The 25,132-nt window shown below is 38.8% G+C and overlaps 1 protein-coding gene across 23 annotated transcripts in view; it reads left to right on the forward strand.

Annotated features, from left to right (window-relative positions):
- Nucleotides 1-25,132, forward strand: part of LOC102078007 (uncharacterized) — a 130,204-nt gene that overhangs the window by 68,078 nt on the left and 36,994 nt on the right. For 20 of the 23 annotated variants that reach the window (XM_025899501.1, XM_025899519.1, XM_025899517.1 and 17 more), the window contains 13 exons: nucleotides 34-357; nucleotides 478-789; nucleotides 883-1,194; nucleotides 1,321-1,632; nucleotides 10,981-11,010; nucleotides 12,772-12,927; nucleotides 13,027-13,194; nucleotides 13,480-13,509; nucleotides 13,888-13,926; nucleotides 15,435-15,590; nucleotides 15,686-15,853; nucleotides 16,152-16,181; nucleotides 18,816-18,854. In XM_025899501.1, the coding sequence (XP_025755286.1) occupies nucleotides 34-357; nucleotides 478-789; nucleotides 883-1,194; nucleotides 1,321-1,632; nucleotides 10,981-11,010; nucleotides 12,772-12,927; nucleotides 13,027-13,194; nucleotides 13,480-13,509; nucleotides 13,888-13,926; nucleotides 15,435-15,590; nucleotides 15,686-15,853; nucleotides 16,152-16,181; nucleotides 18,816-18,854 (2,076 nt within the window). The remainder of the gene's footprint in view (nucleotides 1-33; nucleotides 358-477; nucleotides 790-882; nucleotides 1,195-1,320; nucleotides 1,633-10,980; nucleotides 11,011-12,771; nucleotides 12,928-13,026; nucleotides 13,195-13,479; nucleotides 13,510-13,887; nucleotides 13,927-15,434; nucleotides 15,591-15,685; nucleotides 15,854-16,151; nucleotides 16,182-18,815; nucleotides 18,855-25,132) is intronic. The other 3 variants (XM_025899506.1, XM_025899515.1, XM_025899511.1) reach the window with 3 other exon arrangements.

Below are 25,132 nucleotides of genomic sequence, written 5' to 3' on the forward strand. Positions count from 1 at the left end.
ATTAAAATGTTTTTCATGTTCTTTCCTTTTTAGATCTGATTAGATTAGCTGGTTCTGGATCGAGCCAATGTTCTGGCAGAGTTGAAGTTTATCATGATAATGTCTGGGGAACAGTTTCTGATTATAACTGGGACTTAAACGATGCTGAGGTGGTTTGCAGACAGTTAAACTGTGGGACTGCACTAGTAGCTACTCCATCATCTAAATTTGGTGCAGGAAGTGGACAGGTCTGGCTCAGTGATGTGACCTGTTCAGGAAATGAAAGTTCTCTAACTGAATGTCAACACACTGGATGGGGAAACTACTACAACTACTACTACAGTTTACATTCTTATGATGTTGGTGTCATCTGTTCAGGTGATAACACTTTTTGATATGAAAAAACTGCATGTTAATGTATTTTTGAGTTTTATGCATTTGTATTTTCTTTAAGATATGTATTGAAATAAAGTTTGTGTTATGTCTTTTACATAAAAGGTGTGATCAGATTAAATGGATCTGGATCGACTCGATGTGCTGGCAGAGTTGAAGTTTATCACAGTAACAGCTGGGGAACAGTCTGTGATGATGGCTGGGACTTAAATGATGCTGAGGTGGTTTGCAGACAGCTAGACTGTGGGTCGGCACTGGAAGTTCCTCAATCAGCTCACTTTGGTGCAGGAACTGGACAGATCTGGCTTGATCATGTGACCTGTTCAGGAAGTGAAAGTTCTTTAACTGAGTGTCAACACAGTGGATTTGGATCAAACACATGTGAACATGGTCAGGATGCTGCTGTCATCTGTTCCGGTGAGAAAACTGCTGGATCAACATGATATTGCAAGATAGTCTTTTTTGAGGTAAGGCTGTATTTAAATGTTTTTCATGTTCTTTGCCTTTTAGATCTGATCAGGTTAGCTGGATCTGGATTGAGCCGATGTTCTGGCAGAGTTGAAATCTTTCACAATAACATCTGGGGAACAGTCTCTGATTATAACTGGGACTTAAATGATGCTGAGGTGGTTTGCAGACAGTTAAACTGTGGGTCTGCACTACAAGCTCCTCGATCAGCTTACTTTGGTGCAGGAACTGGACAGATTTGGCTCAGTGGTGTGAGCTGTTCAGGAAACGAGAGTTCTCTAACTGAGTGTCCAAACTTTGGATGGGGAAACTACTACAATGGACATTATTCTGATGCTGGTGTCATTTGTTCAGGTGACATCACTTTTTTGACATTGAACATACTGCATGTTAATGTGTTTTTGTGTGATATGTATCTTTGTTTTCTTTAAGGCATGCATAATAAAATATAATTTTCTTTTATGTGTTTGTCATTAAAAGATCAGATCAGATTAGCTGGATCTGGATCAAGTCGATGTTCTGGCAGAGTTGAAGTTTACCACAATAACAGCTGGGGAACAGTCTGTGATGATGGCTGGGACTTAAATGATGCTGAGGTGGTTTGCAGACAGTTAAACTGTGGGTCAGCACTGGAAGTTCCTCCATCAGCGCACTTTGGTGCAGGATCTGGACAGATTTGGCTTGACAATGTGACCTGTTCAGGAAATGAAAGTTCTCTAACTGAATGTCAGCATAGTGGATTTGGATCAAACAGATGTGAACATGGTCAGGATGCTACTGTCATCTGTTCAGGTGAGATATTCTTTTGATTAATACCCTGTTAATATAAACTTCAATTGCCTCTTTCTCTCATTCATGTGCTTGCTAATTCTCTGCAAGTGTGTGAGACAATGAGAAACCCTAAGCACAAAACCTTAGACCACAAAACACACAATCTTGACTTTTTTTCACAGATCATATCTGCGCTTACGTTTAGCACAAATTACTTTGTGTGCGATGTATGTGGGAAGACAGTTAAATACTGTCGCAACACAAGAAACCTTTTTAAAAACAAAAAGTGTTGAGGTGACTCTCACTCGATGGGAGTTGGCTATTCTGATTCACTACAAAGAATGACACATCACTACTGAGGAATATTTGAGTGGGGAAATGTTGAACCTTTCTCTAAAAATGCAGCTTTGATCTAAAGAGAAATACAGTAAAGTTTAACCCTTTAAAGCCGGTCAGAGCGTGCACGCTCCGTTTTGCGTAACTATTTTTAAATCCCGGTAGCTCTGCAACCACGTAATCTAGCGCAATAATTTTTTTGCACATGAAACCGGAGGAGTTGTACTTACATCTTATGCCATCAGCTTGTCCTAGGTCACGGTTTCCTTCCACATGTAGCTTTGCAAAAATTGCATAAAAACCACTTACAGCAACAAAAAAATAATATTCCAGAAACACGCTTTGCCGATCCGATCAGCTGTTCATAACACTTCCTACGTTGGAACTATCGCATGTCCACCATTACGTGCACGAAACCGGAAGTGACGTCATTTTCGCGGAAATGTAGTTCTTTACCTTAAGGACCTTATAAGCCTATACTGATGTTTTTAAAAGTTTTATTTGACTTTATGACTTTCTGTATCATTTCTGGGATGCTTAGAACTCAAATTACACTGCTGGAAATAGTTTATTTTGATGCATATGCTGTTTTTGTTTTTGCAAATTTGTATTATAATATTTATTTTCGTTTTTTCCTGCTGTATATAAAAATTGGTGTATTTCAAAAGTAAAACTATGAAGCCTCTTAAATTTCTCTAACTAGAAATATATGTTAAAAAAACAAAAACTATTTTCAATTTTTTTTAGTTTATTGCACTTTTTTGCAATTTATGTAGTTACTATGCACTTAATGCATACATATTATTAAAATTTGGGTTATAATGGTTGTATTGATGTATAGCAACTTGAAATGCTCCGAAAAATGGCACTACAGCATGTAAAAATATAAGCTCTGGCGGATTTGGTTCTATGGTAGGTCTTAAAGGGCTAAAGAACTTACAAGATTACAGATATAATTTTAATCACCCTAAAGGAAAGTTTAATATTTTCAAATACACATTTATGAGCATGACACTGAAGATGTCATCAAAGAGGGGGGAGTCAGCCAGACATCTATGTATGTGTCTTTAAGGAAGACTACATTCCTTAAACATTTGATAGCGTCTGCAATTTGAAGTTTTCCCAGGTCTTGTAATTCAAACACAGTCTCATCCTTCAGCTTTCTTAATGTAGATGTTCTGCAGTCCTCACGAATTTCTATCATAATTCAGATTTGGGAGTTTTCTTTCTAAATCAGGAGCAAATCCTTTGGACTTCCTATTGAGGGTTTTTCTTTAGGGTGAAGTTGTTCTGACTGTCACTTTTATGTCTTTCAGTTTACCATTCTGCTATAATTGGGTATCTATGGCTGGACACAAAAAGTATTATTTTTTCTGTCCCCTTCATATCATCTCTCTGTTTTGTTTTCAGCTGTGCCCATCATTTTAACTCGATGGTCAGGTAGAGCTGAGGTTTATCAGGTTGTGCTGTTTGCTATGAGTTGATCTTTAAGCAATCCATGCGGCTTCTGACCCTGAACTATTCTCCTGAACTTTGGGTAGTGACTGAACAAATTAGATCATAGATATAAGCAGAAATAAGCTTGTTGTTTTAGTGTGTCTGTAGTATCTCTCCCTTAGCAAAATAGGAATGATTTTGGTCAGCTGGGAGGGACTCCCAAGTTCAATTCAATTCTGTTTTATTTCTACAGTGCCAAATCACAACAACAGTCACCTCAATGCGCTTTATATTGTAAGGTAGACCCTACAATAATACATACAGAGAAAAACCTAACAATGATATTGTCATGGTCCTGGGTCTGTGACCCAGTGAGTTGAATTGTTTATTATATGTTTCCTACATTATTGCTGTCTGTGTTTTGGTTTTGTATTTCTAGGTCCTAGGTTTTGTTCCCTTTTGCCCCCTCATGTTACTCTGTGCTCCCTCTGTTCTGTGTCTAGTCTACCCTGCCTGCGTGTTCCCTCTGCTCCTGTGTAGTCAGGTCTCTGTGTAAAGCCCGTCTCTGAGTCTGTGTCTTTGCATGTGTGTTAAGTTCCTGTTTTATTGTGAAGGTCCGTGTCTTATATTAGTGTGTCAGGTTTTTCTTCCCCCTGTCTCGTCAGCTGTGTTTCCCTCCTGTCTTCCATTCCTGATTGCTCCTGTGTGTGTATATAAGCCCTGTGTTTCCTTCTGCTTGTTGCTGGTTCATTTGGGTTGTTTCCCCATGGCTGTATCCCAATTCAGGGTCTGCAGCCTTAAAGTATGCAGCCTTAACGGTCCTCAAGGGCCACGTACTCAAAGACCGCTAAGGCCGGAAGTGCGACGCTTGTAGGCTTGTGAAATGGGATGGTCTAGCCTCCGTCGCGCTGCCCAGGTTCCCTAGCAACCATGATACTAACAGCTGGAAACGTTTCATACAGCTTTGTTTGACAGAAATGAAGGAGAACATATTTTGTTCATTTGTTTCTACATGTTCCTTTATTGGGTGAGAAAATCATATCATGTCATAACTGCTTTAAGTCATACAGAATAGATATTAGAGCCTTAAACAGGCTGACTTCTGTAATATAAACAATTACAGCAATATGATGCAACAAACACAGCAGTGCTACTAATCCAAAATACTCAAAGCTTCATAGAACTGAAACAAACATTTATCTTTAGCTCCATTCTGCTGCTGATACATACTTTAGGTTTCTGGACATTAAACTTGTTGCTGCCTTTCATAGTGTGTAACTTGAAGGCCCTGAGTACTTTCTCCCACACTGAAAACACTGGGATGATAACATTATTTGAACATTACCTAATAAGACTGATTCAGGACAGACAATTAGTTATTTTAAACTTTCCTAGCAGTCCCCAAACAGGGAACAGTCTGTCTATTCTCTCCATCTGTCAGCTGCTGCTGGCTCTTCCTCCTCCTCTTCCTCACACACTGCTGAGTTTGTCCTGGTGGATCATCAGGGGTGCAAAGCCTCACAGATGATGTGCAGCAGTGGGTCCCTCTGTCTGTCCTCACTCTGGACACTTGCAGTTGTCACACATGGAAATCAAATGTGTGATAAGCTGCAGGATTCAAACACAAGTGTAACTTATAAATACATGTTCATACTTTTATTACACAATCAGAGAGAAAGAAACAGAGAGAGAGTGCAGGACAGACAGACAGGTGACAGTCTCAGGTGTACACACTGCTACAAAACAGCACAAGAGAAGGAGGATTTAGTGTTTGTGTTATTACGAGTGCTAAACAAGAACAGTTCCCAGATGGTCCAGTGGACACATGTGTGACTCCTGTGATTAAAGCATCTTTCTTTCAGCTTAACGAGTGAACCGTCAGCTCATTCAAACACACGTTAAAGTCCGTTTGGTTCGACACCACCGGACAGAGGCAGCAATACAACATAGCTAACATTAACAGTGCAGTGAATCCTGCTTGTGCCGTCATATTCAGGACTGCAAACCAAGCAGCATCACTGACTTTCAGCTTGTTGTGTTTGTGGATATATGACTGACTTTAATTATCCATAAAATCATCACATTCTCTGTAGGATTAAGGTCAACTATTGAATGGCGTATATTTTAAAGCAAAGGCTTTAAAACCAAGTAAACGTACAATCATCGCTAATGTCACATAACTTTGCCGACATGTGGCCAACAGTAATGTTTTAATGTTCTTCATTATTAAACATTTGCACATAAATAAGTGACATAATATTCAGTACTTACTTTTAAAAGTTTACTCTTTGGCCGCTCCGCTTCAGCTGTTGCCGTTTTTTTCGGCAAAATTATCCACACCCACCGCTGCGCTATGAAGTCTGGGATATGTTGGGCCACGAAGTCTACACCGCCACATCCTTAAAATTCAGGGAAATGAAGGACGCATTTGACGGCAGCATTTCGAGCAGCCTTTGAATTGGGACAGCCTTCGTCGCGTCGCTGTGACGTAATCGGCCTTAAAATGCGGCCTTTAAGGCTGCAGACCCTGAATTGGGATACAGCCCATATTTTCACGGCGTTCCTTCCTGTGTTCCTTCCTTTGTTCCTTTGCATGTCATCCCGTGAGTTTTGGCTTCAGTTTCATTTGTTAGGTTTTCCAGTTTAGGTTATTTCTTAGTTCCTTTCCTCACCACCTCTACTTTTGTCTGTAGTTTGTCCACTCATAAATAAGAGCTCACTCATCTCATCAAAGTCAGGGCCTGTATCTTGGGTTCTAATTTCCACACCCCACACGGCTTGCCCTGGCCAACCATGACAGATATGGCCCCTCATCAGCAAGCACTTTGGCGACAGTGGGAAGGAAAAACTCCCTTTTAATAGAAAGAAACCTCCGGCAGAACCAGGCTCAGGGAGGGGCGGCCATCTGCTGCAACCGGTTGGGGTGAGAGAAGGAAGACAGGATAAAGACATGCTGTGGAAGAGAGACAGGGGCAGCCATTTCCACTGACTGGTTTAGGGTGAGGGTAGGTGACTAAATGCAGAGGTGTGTATAAACACATACAGAGAGACAAGAGGTGAGGGAATCATGGGAAGCCCCCAGCAGCCTAGACACTACAGCCTGACTAAGGGAGGGTTTAGGATCTATTAATTCATACTGGGAGCTGCTTCCACAGAGGAAGGGATCTGAAAGCTGAAGGCTCTTCCTCATATTCTACTTTTAAATCCTTTGCATATGGTGCATGCAGCAATGTCACATCAAAAAGGGCTTCTTCTTAGTGGAGAGCTCTGTAAACAAACCACAAGTAAGCAATTTGTAGCTGAAAAAATAGAAGAATTTTCAATTTGTTTGACCAAAACATTCCAGTACTGTGAAAACATTTGTGTCACAACTTGGATTTAGCTTTAAACATTTTTTTGCATTATTTAAAAAACCCCACAAAATCCTTACATTGTATGGGACCTTAGAAACAGTGGCTCAGTCTTATCATAATAACCAGCATTGTTAATGACCCTATATTAATGACAACTGGAATATTATTGTTTTAAAGGTTGATCCCCACAATATAACACAGGACGAAAAATGAGGAAGTATTAGTGAACAGTAATCTTTAACCCAGGTCAATCACTCTGAGGGAAACACAAGCTCCAGCAGCTCTGGGTTTAGGAAACAAACCACATTTACTTATCTTGTGCACAATATTGCGCCAACGTGATGTTGGCGCAATATGTGACTATTAAGTGTGACTATTACTAGTGATGTGCGATACCACTGATTTCCTTTCCGATCCGATACCAAGTAATATTCAGGGTGGTATCGACGATACTGATCCGATACCGATACTTTATAAAAAAAACTTATTTTATTTATTGTATCTCAAATTATAGCGTCATAATGATTACAGGACATCAGATTACTTGTTCTTATCACTTAATAATGCAGAGTTCATCATATAGAAATAAAAAAAACTGAAGTTGTGCGCTATTTGAACACCTTGCCTGCCTGCAGCAATAAAGGACTCAGTGAGAGACGTCTGTCTCGCCCTAGCAGCTCCTGTCCCTCTCCTCCTCTTCAGTTCGTCTCAACATACGCTCGTCATATTCTGTGATATGATTTACTCTGAGGTGTTTGACAAGGTTAGTGATGTTGCCACCACCATACATGCCAACCCTCCCGATTTTTCCGGGAGAATCCCGAATTTCAGTGCCCCTCCCGAAAATCTCCCGGAGCCACAATTCTCCCGAATTTCTCCCGATTTTCCACCCCGCCAACAAAATTGAAAAACCATAACGCAGAATTCATAGCGCGGCCCAGCCAATTCCAGTTTCCAACAATGGCGGCAGCGACTTAGTTTTAATATTACTCTTATTTCTCTTTCTGGGTCGCAAAAAAACGTTTAACATATTTTCAGGTGAGAATGTAGCTGTGTAAACTTCAAATATCTGAGCCGACCGACACATCATTTTCAAACCCCGGCGGTCTTTCACTACTCGGGTTAAACATTTTTTTTTTTTTAATTTAACCTTTATTTAACCAGGAATGTCCCATTGAGATTAAAAACCTCTTTTTTAAGGGAGTCCTGGCCAAGAGGCAGCACATTTCCAAACAAATACATACAAACAAACAAGATTAAAAATTACACAAAACAATTACACATTATTGAGGCAGTCTGTAGGCCTTTGAGTTTAGTTTTAAAAACATTTAAAGACAACAATTCAGTCAGTTTCCAGTCTTTCTGTAACAGGTTCCATGAAAAAGGCGCAGAGTGGACAAAGGCTTTCTTACCCAACTCTGTGCGGACAAGGGGAACAGACAGCAGCAGCTGATCATTTGAACGCAAGGAGTAAGAACCACTATTTGTCCTTGTGACCAAAGTACAAATATAAGGAGGCAGCAATCCAAGCATAGCTTTGTAAATAAAAGTGTACCAATGCCCCTGTCTTCTGATGGCCAAAGAAGGCCAATTTACTCTTAAGTACAAGTCACAATGATGGGTCAGATATCTACAATTGGTGATAAACCTCAAGGAAGCATGATACATCGTATCCAACATTAGAAGACATGAAGAAGAAGCGTCACTTTGATAACTTAAAAATGTTATTGTTTGGCTTTTTCAGTGTTTTATTTGTTCGTGAGTAAATCGGTTAGACTGAGATTAAAGTTATTCGATTAGATTAAATTAAATTTAACTTTATTAATCTCTCGGGAGGGCTCCTCCGGGGTTTTCACACAGCTGAATAAATGTCAAACAGAAAACTGATTAAACAGAAGTGAGAGACGGTCGAGAGTTTATGCCAGCGTCCGGTTATATTTTAGATAGCAAGGAGCAGACGGCAGAGTTTCACTCCACCGAGGGAGCTCGTGACGTACTACCCGGCTTTCTTTAGACCGCGAAGGCCGGGTCTTCAGGTGGAAGCAGCCTCTGAATTTGGACACCCCCGCTGTTTCCGGGCCGGCCAATAATAACGGTGACATTTAACGTATTTTATACGATAAATAAACACTGTAAAATGTATTTATCACCCCCCACACACACACAACAGCCTTTTTGAATGTCTCCCTAATTTTGAGGTCTCAAGGTTGGCAAGTGTGGCCACAACACCTCACTTTTTTGCCACATGTATCGCAAACCACATCTCAGCTGTTTGTGGAGGTAAAATACGTCCGCACATGACTCCAATTACGCTCAGCCATTGTTGTGAGTGCGCACGCCAAGGGGCTGCGAGACATTTATACAGCCGTATTTCGCACATGACTATGAAAGGCGGAAGAGGAAGTAGTTCCTTTGAATTTAGACAATCCGAATGTTATAGTTTCTTTCCACTGTGTTCTTGTTAATGATAAACTACAAATTTACCCTAAATTACTAAAATATCGATATTTTAATGTGAGAATCGATTCTAGAACATAAATGACTGGTATCGGAGGAATCGATATTTCAGGATCGATCCTCACATCACTAACTATTACCAGATAACATGGGCCTGTTTCATGAATCAGCAGCAGGTGCTTAACAGCTGACAGGCGAGTAGGATGTATGCAGGTAAACTGAGGGTCTGTCGAGCTGATCGCTGTTGTCGTAAGGAACATGTCGGCTTGTTATTTATGTTACAGAGACATAAAACCAGGCAGAAATCTGCAAGAACATTGGAGCACTTTAGCAAAGATGTTCTATGCTGACAACCTGACCTGATATGTGAAGACTACGCCACTACATTCGCGGCTAAAACATTATTAAAAGTATAGTTTGTGACAGAAAAAAGGGGTATTTTAAAATGTTTAAAACTGTTTAGAGCGTTACCTACATTGCTGCTTGTGATTTGAAATGCATTCTGGGATACCTGGCTGCCCCAAGACCACACTACAACCAGTTCATAGCAATCGATTATCTAGGATCGACCTGTCTGTTCTTACTTTGGATGGTAACCAATCAGATATTAGACAAACTGCAGTGGCAGCATTAAGCTCGCCCGCTGAGTTTGATGAGTTAGGTTGACAGATAAAATGAATTCATGAAGATGGGATTAATTAAATATAATTTCAAATAAATAAATAAACAGTTTATTAAATGTTTTAAATGAAATTAATGGGCATTTAATGGGCATTAGACACCAAAACATAAAATTACAAAACTTTTTTGTTAATTTATGCTCCTTTCATTTCAATAAATGATCATTAAAGGCACCACAAACAAATAATAATTTCTTAGTATATATTTTCCCAAAAATATTGTCTACAGTACTGATAGACCTACATTTCCTTACACTGAAAATCTTTCTGTACACCACCACCATAAAACATCACACCACTTTCTTTGTTCTATAAAAGAGTCATAACCTCTGTCAGTCGCCTCTGTCAGTGCGCCCCAGGGGGGCTGTGGCTACGATGTAGCTTGCCATCACCAGTGTGTGAATGTGTGTGTGAATGGGTGGATGACTGGTTGTGTAAAGCGCTTTGGGGTCCTTAGGGACTAGTAAAGCGCTATACAAATACAGGCCATTTACCATTTACCATAACTTCCTAACAAAAAATTAGCATTTTCTATTTGTTACTCAAGTCTCACTTATGGCTATCACTTCAAACTGATGAGTTAATGTTTTTAAATAATTTTCAGTTTTAACAATATTAATAATGTTTCCACTATTTAAATGCAAGATATAAATAGCATCCAAATTTATATTGTTAAATTGATTGTTGGAATAATGTTTGGAATGGTTTTTATCATTATAATAAAAATTTGCATAAAAATCAATGTTGTTTTCAAAATTAAATAATTTATGTTCAATTGGATCAGCTGCAGCTGCCCAGCCAAGGAAACTCATGTCTTTAAGATCATGCCAGAGAAGGTTTGGACCTCTGTAGTTAGTGAGTTAGTGAGCTCTTTAGAAAGATCCATTCTTTCATAGATGCTATTTTTAATAATTTTAACAAAAGATGCTTTATACTATTTAGTTTACCTGAGACAATGAAACTGAAAACTAAATTAAAAATTCAAGAGGTATGGCCTGTACTTCTGTCCAAATAGCAAATATTTAAGATGATGTCTGTAAACCATTATTGTGTCATTTTTCTGGGTATTAAAAATAAATAATTAAATGTTTTATCTTGGTTTACAGGTATTTCTCCAAGTCCAACAAAACCTCCTGGTATGAGAAAAATCCATTTTCTTTTTTCTTCATTGACAGTTAAACTCATTCTGTAGTTGTTGCACTTAAAACATTGAATCTTAAGTCACTGGCACCATCTGTAGCATTTTCAATATGACAAAGTTTCAAAGGAGAGCTCATCACAGTAATTTTCGTTGTGATCACAGAACAGAAACTCTCATTTCTATTGTTCATCATTTGCATATAAATGGTTAAGACTCTTTTCAGTTGTTTTTTTTTTGTTTTTAATAACTAATATTTAACACACACATGCAAGATTTAAGGGGAAAAACATATTTTAATAATGTTGGTGTGGACTGATTACTGAATGATAATTTTGTATTAGGATATATACTCTGCAAGTAAACAGATGCTCTCAGCTGTTTTCAAACAGTCATGGGCATGACTGTTGTGATAATTTTAGACCTCTAATTATTGCTTTTACTTTAAATTTAACAAGTTGGAATACTTGTATGGCACCAATTTTCATTTACTTTAGAAAAAACAAGACGTGTGTGCACGTTTGATTTTTCTCTTTTAATTTGCCAAATCCAGAAGTTTGCTATGAAATATCTTTCAAAAATTCTATAGCTGTAGTGACAAATATGTTGTGTACAAGAGACATCACCATATGTTATAACACATTTAATTTAACCTCCTACGACCTGGCGTCCACATATGTGGACATCACATTTTGGGTTGTCTAGACCAAATTACTAAATTTTGCTCGACAAGGGCCTGATATCCACTTACAAGGACGTTATACTGCCACTATTCTATCGAAATTTAAAACGAATGTCTTCATATGTGGCTCTCATTTTTCTCAGAAACAAAAATCAGGTTAAAAAAAATATCACGTAGTTCTTTGTTTTTACATTCATCAGGTCCCAATCAGCCCAAATAGCAAAGAGAAACTAAAAATGCATGCCATGAAAGAGTTCGGGTCTTAGGAGGTTAAAGCACGAATGTCTGTTTACCACAGATTACTGGCACTGTAACATGACAGCTTTTTCAATAGTCTTTAACATGTAAAGTCTCAATAGAAGTAGAGACATGTTAGAAAAATGGGATATAAAAAAATTTTTTTTATGTAAAATTGTTTGACTGAAAACGCTAGTGTGGACGGGGAGCGTTTTCAGATGAAAAAGCCATTTTCAAATCTGTCCGGGCTAGTGTGGACATACCCTTGGTGAGCTCTTTAGAATGATCCATTCTTTCATATGTGTTTGGAAAAAGGTGGACTGCATGGCTAGGTGCTATTTTTTACACCTTTGACAATGGAGCTGAAAAAATGTAAAATAAAAAATTCAGAGGTGTAGCCTTTCACTTCTGTACTACTTCTGGCCCTGTACGTCTCAAAAGAAGTAGAAACATGTTAGATAAATGAGGTGTTTGTTCATAAACAATTTATGTAAATGTTGTTTCTCGTAATTGTGAAAGAGTCTTGTGATTTTCTCCTTGTATCCTCTACAGAGCCAGTGGAGTTTAATATAGACTTGAACTTGCTCTTCCCAATATCCAGTCTTCCCCCAAATTTCATTCATATTATAGACTTGAACTTGCTTGATTATTTGTATATTAGGTTGTCTCATGTAATGAATGAGGAGAGCTGGCTGGAGTAAATTATTGGAAAACAAATCTAAACTCCTTTATAATCTGACATATACACAGCTTAACACAATGTCTTATATTAAATTACATCTCCTATCATTGTAACAGGTGTATGTGATCTGATGAATTTTCCCCTTTTCCCCTTCACAGCACCAATGGACTTTGATATTTTGCTTGAATTACACATCCCAGCATCCAGTGTGGCCCCAGATTTCAGTGATGTACTCAGACACATTGTGAGAAATGTCTCCCTAACCCAAACTATCACTGAGTCTTTAACACTGAAAAACCTGACCTTCACCACATGTAAGGACGTGATCTTATTTGACTTTTGTACTCAGTCATATGTAATAGTGTTCATTTGATCCTGTATGACTTATGAACTGTGTGTGTTGTCTTAAAAAGGGTGCTATCCAAACTCCACTGGAGGACTGCAGTGCCGGTGTGAGGACCAGTTTGCTTGGTCATGTGACAAGTGTGAAGTGTACGGTGCCTGTAGTGATGTCATCTCCCCAATATGTGGGTGCATAAAAGGACTTCCTTCTAATGGAGAGTTTTGTGCACCAATCACAGGTAAGCACTGAAATCTTCTAGCTGCTGCTAGAGAAAAATGCTTTCACCAAAGACGTCAGTGAATGTATATGACCAGCATGTGTTCATCACCATATAGCTATGGTTACTTAGAATCATTTATTAAACATATGCTTCACTGTGAACTCTCTATAGTTAGAAATAATTGTGTGTTCTTGTTTCCTTTGTATCTTTTTCATTTGCCTTTTTTTTAATCTTTTTTGCTGTTAATCACTTTTGTCATTGACTAGAAAATGAACAGTTTAAAACCATAATTTTCCTCCACAGATATTGCTCCATGTCCACCATCAACTCCTGGTATGTGAACATTCTTCTTGCTTCATTGTTCCTTCTTTAAAGTATTGTTTTGCAGTAAATGTCATTACAAAAATAAGTGTAGTCACTGCACTTACAAACCTAAAAAAATCTTTCAACAATTCAAATTTCGTTTATAATTTATATATGTTCAAATATAATTTTAAACTGTCTTTTATGACCAAAACTTATACAGTGATAATATATAACCACAGCACATTAAGTGTTCCGCTTCATGTCCTTAAAGCAAACACTTGATATTAAAGATGTAATGTTGCAAGGATGATGTATATTAGATTCTGTGGCTGCATTTGAAAATATTAATTTGAAATATAAAAAAGTATGCTATAAAATAACTGCTGCTTTTTCCTGTTTCCATAGTCATAACACCATCAACAACATCACCTACACCAACATACAGTAAGAAGTTTGTAATGTATAGTGAAGAATGAGGGTCTTTGTGTGAGCTCCAGATTATCACTTGCACTTAAAAATCTAAAAAAAAAAAAAAAGAATCACTTTTGTTGCAACAATACAGCTCTTTAAATGATCTGGGATGACATCTGTTTGGCTTGTGAATCAATTAGCTGGGAGTATTTAAACTTTCAGTTTAAGCAGTGGTAGTAAATAAGGTTTGACAGTACCAGATTAGAACAGTGCGGACTAGGGCCGGGTATCGTCACTGATTTGTAGAATCTATTCGATTCTGATTCACAAGGTCCTGATTCAATTCGATCCCTGATTTGATGCGATTAGAATTGAATCAGAGAAATTTTGCCTCAGTCAGAAATACTTATAATTCTGATAATGTATCAGTACTGACACTTGTGAGACTTCATCAGACGTGTAAGTGTCACAGCAGATGCCTTTGTGTTAAAGTAACTGAGGATAAAACACAGAAAAACATGAAGGAGATTTTCCTGGCCTGGCTTTTTATAGCAGATAACCTTACAAATATTCTGCAGTCGAACAAAAACTGATGAAAACCATGAATCAACATATGAACATTACCTGATGCTGCTGAAGTGAAGCAGAGTAAAGTTACAGAGGTTTTACTAGATACACAGCTAAGTGTTTTGGAGTTCTGCATAAATTTTAAAAAGTTTAAATTTCTTCAGTATTGAACAACAAAAATTAGGTTTTCTTGTCGGATTCCATTTTTGAAAAAAAAAAAAACAGCAGCTGACAGCACTGAACACAAACGGTAAACTGATGCCTAATAAGCAAGCGAACAATGCAGAAAAAAAGAGAGCTGAGATGGGAAACTGTTCTTGAAGTACACCGAGAGAGAGGTGTGCAGGAAGTGTGATTTTTTTTCTTCTTTTTTTTTTTATCGTGGTGGAAGCAAAACAGCAAAAGTAAGAGGGAATTCATGACAATGTTTATCAAATGTGAAGCGTAGTTTTGATCTTCTTTTGCTGTTGGTTCAGTGAAATTTGGTTGGAGAGTGATGAACCCTGCAGCATCAGAATCTCTGAGATGTGGACTTTTAGCCCCAACGGCGTGAGAAAGTCAACACCTCACAGATTCTGATGTGACGCGTCCGTGCTTCGTGTTTACATCTTTGTGTGGAATCTGTTTATCTGCTCTCATTTGCTCTTGTAGCTGTTTGGTGGTTGTTGAAATGAAAGCTGTAACCTGAAATTCTGTTTTTTCTGGAAAAATACATTTATATTTAAAAATCGATTCAGCATTTAATGAATCGATATCGCGTTATTTTTTATACTAAATTCAATTTTAATCGGAAAATCGATAATTGAAACCCATCCCTAGTGCAGACGTGGGGAGCAGATGCATCATCAAAATTGTGACCATGTGGAAACAGGGGGCATAAAAGTGACAGCTTTTGTCAGCATTTTCTTGGAAATATCATCTTCCATCATTGTGGTATGTATATGTGATGGAGTGTGCCCTTTTCCCCTTCACAGCACCAATGGACTTTGATATTTTCCTTGAATTACACATCCCATCATCCAGTGTGGCCCCAGATTTCAGTGATGTACTCAGACACATTGTGAGAAATGTCTCCCTAACCCAAACTATCACTGAGTCTTTAACACTGAAAAACCTGGCCTTCACCACATGTAAGGACTTGATCTTATTTGACTTTTGTACTCAGTCATATGTAATAGTGTTCATGTGATCCTGCATGACTTATGAACTGTGTTGTCTTAAAAAGGGTGCTATCCAAACTCCACTGGAGGACTGCAGTGTCAGTGTGAGGACCAGTTTGCTTGGTCATGTGACAAGTGTGAAGTATACGGTGCCTGTAGTGATGTCATCTCCCAAACATGTGGGTGCATAAAAGGACTTCCTTCTAATGGAGAGTTTTGTGAACCAATCACAGGTAAGCACTGAAATCTTCAGCTGTTGCTAGAGAAAAGTGCTTTCACCAAAGACCTTAATGAATGTATCTGACCAGCATGTGTTCATCAACATATAGCTATGGTTATGGTCATTATGGTCATGTATTAAACATATGCTTCACTGTAAACTTTACGTTGTTTGAAATAATGCTGTGTTCTTGTTCTTCTTTCCTTTTTTGTCTCTTTTTCATTTGTGTTTTTGGTTTTCTTTTTTGCTGTTAATCATTTTTGTCATTGACTAGAAAATGTACAGTTTAAAACTATAATTTTCCTCCACAGATATTGCTCCGTGTCCATCATCAACTCCTGGTATGTGAACATTCTTCTTGCTTCATTGTTCCTTCTTTAAAGTATTGTTTTGCAGTAAATGTCATTACAAAAAAAAGTGTAGGCACTGTAGTTTACGGAAGTGTGGAGCTGGAAACCTCCAGGTTCATTATGACATCTATAAAGAGAAACTTCACAATTATAATTTACAACTGAGGAGTGCAAGGAGGTCCTACTTCTCTGACATCATCACCAAAAACAGTCATAATGCTCGGGTCTTATTTTCTACAGTTGACAGGATAACAAACCCTCCTGTGTCAGTGGCAGCTGAACTTCATTCGACCATGGCCTGCAATGACTTTGCCAAATTCTTCACAGACTAAATCCAAAAGATTAGACAAGCAATTGGTACATCAACAGCAGATTCAGGATATGTACTGTGTCCACCAAAAAACTGTTTAAACACCATCAAACAGTTTCACCCTATTAACAGCAAAGACCTGGAGGATATCTTAGGTCAACTGAACTCCTCCTCTTGCTGTTTAGATGTCCTGCCAACAAGTTTTTTCAAAAAGGTCTCAAAGACTTTGGAGTCAGACCTGTTACAGATCGTCAACTTTTCTTTAATGTCAGGTGTGTTTCCAGAACCACTAAAAACTGCTGTAATTAAACCTATACTCAAAAAGGACAATTTTGATAAGACACAAATGAACAACTACAGGCCGATCTCAAATCTCCCATTTTTAAGTAAGATCATTGAAAAAGCAGTTTCTCAACAGCTCAATTACTTCTTAAAACAGAATAACTGCTATGATGCCTTCCAGTCTGGTTTTAGACAGAACCACAGCACTGAAACCGCTCTGACCAGTGTTTAATGACATATGTCTGAATACAGACAGTGGAAAAATGTCAGTCTTAGTTTTACTGGATATCAGTGCAGCATTTGATACAGTTGACCACAACATATTACTCAAACGACTGGAGAACTGGGCAGGTCTTTCAGGAACTGTACTAAAGTGGTTCAAAACATACTTAGAAAACAGGAAATACTTTGTATCAATAGGTAACTTCACATCTGAGCAGACAAGTATCACATGTGGAGTTCCCCAAGGTTCCATCTTGGGACCCCTTCTGTTTAACATTTACATGCTCCCACTGGCACAGGTTATAAAGAACAACACAATAAACTATCATAGCTATGCAGATGACACACAAATATATATCACAATGTCACCAGGAGACCAAGGCCCTGTACAGGCTCTTGGTAAATGCATTGAGGAAATTAATGACTGGTTGTGCCACAATTTTCTCCAGCTAAACAAAAACAAAACTGAAGTAATAGTCTTTGGTGCCAAAGAAAAACGATTACAGGTCACCAGAGAACTTCAATCTATACACCTAAAAACCACAAACCAGGCAAGAAATTTGGGTGTAGTGATGGATGCAGACCTAAACTTAGAAAAACACATTAAAACAATAACAAAATCAGCTTACTATCACCTCAAGAATATTTGAAGGATAAAAGATCTGATGTCTCAACAGGACCTGGAAAAACTAGTCCATGCATTCATCTTTAGTAGGCTTGATTACTGTAACAGCATCTTTACAGGTCTACCTAAAAAATCAATCAGACAACTACAGCTCATTCAGAACTCTGCTGCTCGAGTCCTCACTAAGACCAAAAAAGTGGACCACATCAGTCCAGCTCTGAGGTCTTTACACTGGCTGCCTGTCCATCAGAGGATAGACTTTAAAGTTCTGATGCTGGTCTATAAAGCTCTGAATGGTTTAGGACCAAAATACATCAGTGACCTCCTGACCCAGTATGAACCTTCCAGATCCCTCAGGTCATCTGGACACGGTCTTTTATCAATTCCCAGAGTCAGAACCAGACACGGAGAAGCTGCATTCAGCTTTTATGCTCCATATATCTGGAACAAACTCCCAGAAAGCCTCAAATCAGCTGAAACTCTCAGTTTATTTAAATCCAGGTTGAAGACTCACTTATTCTCAGCTGCATTTGAATAAAGCACCAAATCCGCACTTAAGCTTAAATTTCAAAATCTACATTTTAACTGCTGATTTTATCTACTGTTCTGATTTTTGATTTTATATACTGTTTTGTTTGTTTGTTTGTTTGTTTTAATCAATTTTAAATCATGCTTTTTATTTGTTTTTGTTTTTAATATCTCTGTAAAGCACTTTGAATCACCTTGTTGTTGAATTGTGCTATATAAATAAACTTGCCTTGCCTTGCCACCCAGGCAAAAGAAAAATAGAGCCTATATCACGTTATGACGTGAAAAGTTTATTGTTCTAACAATATACTTTTCATGTTTGTACAATATACTATCATGTAAGTACAATATACATAATTATCATTTTCGTACAATACAATATTTATATTGTATGAACATAAATGTTTTTTGTTATAACATGATAATTATGTATATTGTAATAAAATGATGTATGATGTGTATTGTACAACCATGAAAAGTATATTGTTAGAACAATAAACTTTTCATATTATAATGTGATATACCTCTACTTTTCTTTTGCCTGGGTGGCAGCTCTACGATTCCTTATTATATAATCACAACACTTTCAGTGTTCCTAATTTGAAATGTAAAACAGTATGCTGAAATCTAAACTGCTGCTTTTTTCCTGTTTTTATAGTCATAACACCATCAACACCAGAAACTACAGCAACAAACGGTATGGCGTTTGAAATGTAAAATGAAGAATGAATGTTTGTATGTGAGCTCCAGATTATCACTTGCACTGTAAAATCTAAAACATGAATCACTTTTGTTGTACCAACACAGCTATTTATATGGCTGCATTAGAAAAGAGAAATGTGAAATATAAGAAAAGTATGCTGAAAGTATGCTGAAAACTACTGCTTTTTTCTGTTTTCACAGTCCCAACCAGTGTTGGGCAAGTTACTTTGAAAAAGTAATTAATCATAGTTACTAGTTACTTCTTCAAAAAAGTAACTGAGTTACAAGATTCTAAAAGAAATTAATTACTTGAAAAGTAACTATTGTTTTACTTTAAAAAAAAATGTTTAACCCTCTGGGATCCAGGGTATAATTGGCCATTTTTAACTACTTTTGATTTTACCTCTACATTTCACTTTTAAAAACTATTTACTTTGCCTTGTTTGGTATCATCCTTTTCAGCACAACCTCACGTGTCAGAATTTACAGTTATGTTTTCATTTTGACATACTGTATTAACACAATTGATCTAAAATCGGAAAAAAACATAGCATCTGAGTAGAAAAAGTTAATTTTTTACTGTAATAACCACAAACATGTTTATTGAATCATATTTCATAACTTTAAATGCAAATATAAATTGTCAATTTTAAAATCCTATGCACATGTTTTGCAAACAGCAAAGTTGTTTGCAGCCATTTACCTTTCACCCTTTTTAAAAAATAACCATTTAAAACTATTTACATAACAATCGGGTGTTCTGCATTCAATAAGATGCCACACAAATTATTTGTGCCACTCCAAAAAAATAATTTCTGTCCACTATAATGGAGAACATCACAGCCTGATACCTGCAGGTCTGACAGCAGGAGGTGTATCACTCCTCCTGTTTCTACCTGGAGACAGCAGTCGCCTCATTGTTCTGACACACAACAAAAAACTATCCACAACACTACACACTAACTACACAAGACAACACATTAACTACACACTCCAAACACGCTAAACGTCATGAATCTCTCACATCTCAAAACTCGCTCTCTCTCTTTCTGCTGTCTTTCTCTCTCTCTCTCTCTCTCTCTCTCTCTCTTGCCGTCACTCCTAAAACTTCCCCCTCTTCCTAAACAATCAAATGTCATGTTGCCATATCATTTTGTGATTGGTCTACATGGTACATTTTTCCACCAAAACGAACGGGCTGTTTTTCGTTTTATTTCTTTATTTTTTGGTCATAAGCAGAGAGTGCTTGCTTGCGCTGTCCTTAGACAGTAAACGTGAGGAAACTATTCAGGAAAAAACGCTGCGTATATATTGTTTATCATGACTCTGGTTTTACGTGGCCCATCAACACAATTTAAAAACTGGTATATATCACCTTCTTGCTTCGTCATCTTGAAGTGGTCATGTGATTGGCTTACCACGACTACTTTATTCTTCCTCAGCCAAACAGCAGCACTCATGCAATTGTTTTGCCCCATAGCTCCAGGTGTTGTGCCAAAAAGCAATCGTCTGCCAGAAAGTGATTGCCGTCCACGGGAGCTTCTTAAAGCTGTAGCGTCCAGATTACTTGCGTAGACAGCTACTTCCATGCAACTGATATAAGTTGCGGTAAGCTGAAGAAAAGCTTCAGCTGTCTGTTTGTTGAAAAATAGTAACGCGATCGCACCACATTTTCTTGTTAGTTACAGTAACTGCTTTGTAACGATAGAAAAAGTAATTAGTTAGATTACTCGTTACTGAAAAAAGTAACGCCGTTACTAGTAACGCCATTATTCCCATCACTGGTCCCAACACCAGTAACAACAATACCTACTACAACATATGGTATGATGTATGAAATGTAATGTATAAATGTTTTTGTGTGAGCTCCTGATCATCACTTACACTTTAAAATATGAAAAACCAGATCACTGTTCTTGTAACTAAACACCTGTTTAAATTATCTGGAATTACATCCTATTTATGTGATTTTGTTAATCAATTTCATCAATGCTATCTCTGTTAATACTTTATATATTCATATAGAGTCCTAATGAACAGTTTAAGACCACTTGAAAAATGTCAAAAAATCATATTTTGCACGGATGGATCTTCACAAGATTCCAAGTGGAGCTTCAGCATGCAACAAGAAGAAATGGGAGTGAGACAAAACATTTTTTGAGCAGCAATTTATTGAAAACAACGCTGTCATGATGTTCTGATGGCAAAGCCAAAAAAACTTTTTTAGCAGTGCCTTTCATTAGCACTGAGAGTGTGAAGGCCCTATTGTATCTGCTTCAGAATCAGAATCAGAATACTTTATTGATCCCTAGGGGAAATTATTTTTCGTTACAGTGCTCCATTATAAACAAACATGAACAGAGACAGACAATACACTAACTAAGAATAGCACAATATATACAGGCATATATATACATAAAGTCACTTATTAATAAATAGCTGAAAAAGAACATGTGCAAGAAGGGTGTAGCTGTTGCAGTAAACAGTGTGTTAAGTGGATGAGTTGTACAGGGAGATGGCCACAGGCAGGAATGATTTCCTGTGTCGTTCAGTGGTGCTTTTCGGTAATCTCAGTCTTTCACTGAACGTGCTCCTGTGACTGACCAGCATGTCATGGAGTGGGTGGGAGGTGTTATCCAACATTGTCTTTATCTTGGACAGCATCCGCCTCTCCGACACCACCTTGAGGGAGTCCAGCTCCATCCCCACAACATTACTGGCCTTACGAATCAGTTTATCGAGTCTGTTGGCATCTGCGACCCTCAGCCTGCTCCCCCAGCATGCAACAGCATAGAGGATCGCGCTGGCCACAACAGACTCATAGAAAATCCTGAACATTTTCTGGCAGATGTTGAAAGATCTCAGTCGCCTCAAAAAATAGAGACGACTCTGGCCCTTTCTGTAAAGTGCTGTGGTGTTTTTAGCCCAGTCCAGTTTATTGTCAATGTGTACTCCAAGGTATTTATAGTCCTCCACAATGTCAACATTGACCCCCTGGATTGAAACAGGGGTCAAGTGTTTCCTGGTCTTCCTGAAGTCCACGATCAATTCCTTGGTCTTTGCCACGTTGAGCTGCAGATGATTCTGCTCACACCACGTGACAAAGGAGTCGACCACAGCCCGGTACTCTGTCTCATCATCCCTGCTGATACATCCAACCACCGCGGAGTCATCAGAAAACTTCTGAAGATGGCAGGACTCAGTGCAGTGGCTGAAGGGTGAAGAGGAAGGGGGAGAGGACAGTCCCTTGTGGTGCCCCTATGTTGCTGATTACCTTGTCAGACACACACTGTAGGAGACGTACATATTGTGGTCTTCCTGTCAGGTAATCAACAATCCAGGACACCAGAGAAGCATCCACCTGCATCGCTGTTAACTTATCACCCAGGAGGGTTGGCCTAATGGTGTTGAAAGCACTGGAAAAGTCAAAAAACATGACCCTCACAGTGCTCGCCGGCTGGTCCAGATGGGTGTAGACACGATTGAGCAGGTAGATGATGGCGTCCTCTGTTCCGAGACGAGGCTGATAAGCAAATTGAAGTGGATCCAGATGTGGTCTGACAATGGTTCACAGCTGGTCCAGGATGAGCCTTTCCAGGGTCTTCATGATGTGGGAGGTCAGTGCCACGGGCCTGCAATCCTGGGGGCCATTGGGACGTGGTGTCTTTGGAATAGGGACGAGGCATGATGTCTTCCACATCACTGGTACCCTCTGCAGACTCAGACTCAGCATAAATAGTTTACAGGGAGTGCAGAATTATTAGGCAAGTTGTATTTTTGAGGAATAATTTTATTATTGAACAACAACCATGTTCTCAATGAACCCAAAAAACTCATTAATATCAAAGCTGAATGATTTTGGAAGTAGTTTTTAGTTTGTTTTTAGTTTTAGCTATTTTAGGGGGATATCTGTGTGTGCAGGTGACTATTACTGTGCATAATTATTAGGCAACTTAACAAAAACCAAATATATACCCATTTCAATTATTTATTTTTACCAGTGAAACCAATATAACATCTCCACATTCACAAATATACATTTCTGACATTCAAAAACAAAACAAAAACAAATCAGCGACCAATATAGCCACCTTTCTTTGCAAGGACACTCAAAAGCCTGCCATCCATGGATTCTGTCAGTGTTTTGATCTGTTCACCATCAACATTGCGTGCAGCAGCAACCACAGCCTCCCAGACACTGTTCAGAGAGGTGTACTGTTTTCCCTCCTTGTAAATCTCACATTTGATGATGGACCACAGGTTCTCAATGGGGTTCAGATCAGGTGAACAAGGAGGCCATGTCATTAGTTTTTCTTCTTTTATACCCTTTCTTGCCAGCCACGCTGTGGAGTACTTGGACGCGTGTGATGGAGCATTGTCCTGCATGAAAATCATGTTTTTCTTGAAGGATGCAGACTTCTTCCTGTACCACTGCTTGAAGAAGGTGTCTTCCAGAAACTGGCAGTAGGACTGGGAGTTGAGCTTGACTCCATCCTCAACCCGAAAAGGCCCCACAAGCTCATCTTTGATGATACCAGTCCAAACCAGTACTCCACCTCTGCCTTGCTGGCGTCTGAGTCGGACTGGAGCTCTCTGCCCTTTACCAATCCAGCCATGGGCTCATCCATCTGGCCCATCAAGACTCACTCTCATTTCATCAGTCCATAAAACCTTAGAAAAATCAGTCTTGAGATATTTCTTGGCCCAGTCTTGACGTTTCAGCTTGTGTGTCTTGTTCAGTGGTGGTCGTCTTTCAGCCTTTCTTACCTTGGCCATGTCTCTGAGTATTGCACACCTTGTGCTTTTGGGCACTCAAGTGATGTTGCAGCTCTGAAATATGGCCAAACTGGTGGCAAGTGGCATCTTGGCAGCTGCACGCTTGACTTTTCTCAGTTCATGCGCCTTGGTTTTTCCACACGCTTCTTGCGACCCTGTTGACTATTTTGAATGAAACGCTTGATTGTTCGATGATCACGCTTCAGAAGCTTTGCAATTTTAAGACTGCTGCATCCCTCTGCAAGATATCTCACTATTTTTGACTTTTCTGAGCCTGTCAAGTCCTTCTTTTGACCCATTTTGCCAAAGGAAAGGAAGTTGCCTAATAATTATGCACACCCGATATAGGGTGTTGATGTCATTAGACCACACCCCTTCTCATTACAGAGATGCACATCACCTAATATGCTTAATTGGTAGTAGGCTTTCGAGCCTATACAGCTTGGAGTAAGACAACATGCATGAAGAGGATGATGTGGACAAAATACTCATTTGCCTAATAATTCTGCACTCCCTGTATGAAAGACTCCACACAGCTGGGGGGCAAAGGCCTTGAGGACGCGGGGACTCACTCCGTCTGGTCCAGCAGACTTGCCTGAGTGAAGTCTCCTCAAAACAAGTGGCTTTTTGAGGGCCTAAACATGCTGAATGTGTGCAGGCGTCTGGTGAAAGATTTTGTATTTTAATGGTTTCACACATGGGCCGTGCAAAATGGCTCTGCAGTGCCACCTATGCGTTGTTAAATTAAGTCCTACGAATACATAGTTTGAGCTACATTAATGAAATTTCGCCCACACGTGTATCATGCTGAGACGAAGAAAAAAATCACTGGGTCCATCGACGCAAACCCAATAGGAAGTCCACCATTTTGGATTGAAGGTGACATTTTGGCTCCGATTTTGTCATTTCCAGACCTTGTACTTTTGCGAACTCCTCATAGGAATTTGATCGGATCAGCTTCATATTTGGTCAGTCTCAACTGCACACCTGGGCCATATTAAATTGCGGAGCTTCTGAGTTTTCACACTACGGTGTGGCCATGGCGCCACGGTGTATTTTGATCATTCGCCATGAAAATGTTATTTGCTTACTTTCCCATATAAATCGTCCGATCTGAACCAAACTTCTGACATATGATAAGGCTCTTTCCCTGAACACATTTCAACTGCCATATTTGACAACGGTGACAGTGCCACCTAGTGGGAACAGGAAATGTCATATTTTACACTTTGGAGTACAGTATAGAGGTGGGTGACCCATGCAGCCTCAAATTTCTCCAGAAAAGCTTTAAGGAGTTGGTCTTGGCAATATATTGAAAACTGTGAGTTTTACCAGAAGGGCATGAGCCCAGCAGAATGTCGAACATTGATGTTTGCTATGAAGAACGAAATTGCTATAACTCAAAGAAATCCAGTCTGATCACTACCAAACTTTACAGACATGATGACGTATCCATCCTGAACAGATTGATATACCCAAGATCAACCTGAAAAGCAG

Source organism: Oreochromis niloticus, linkage group LG3 (assembly GCF_001858045.2).
Source record: "Oreochromis niloticus isolate F11D_XX linkage group LG3, O_niloticus_UMD_NMBU, whole genome shotgun sequence".
Classification (NCBI taxonomy): Eukaryota; Metazoa; Chordata; class Actinopteri; order Cichliformes; family Cichlidae; genus Oreochromis; species Oreochromis niloticus.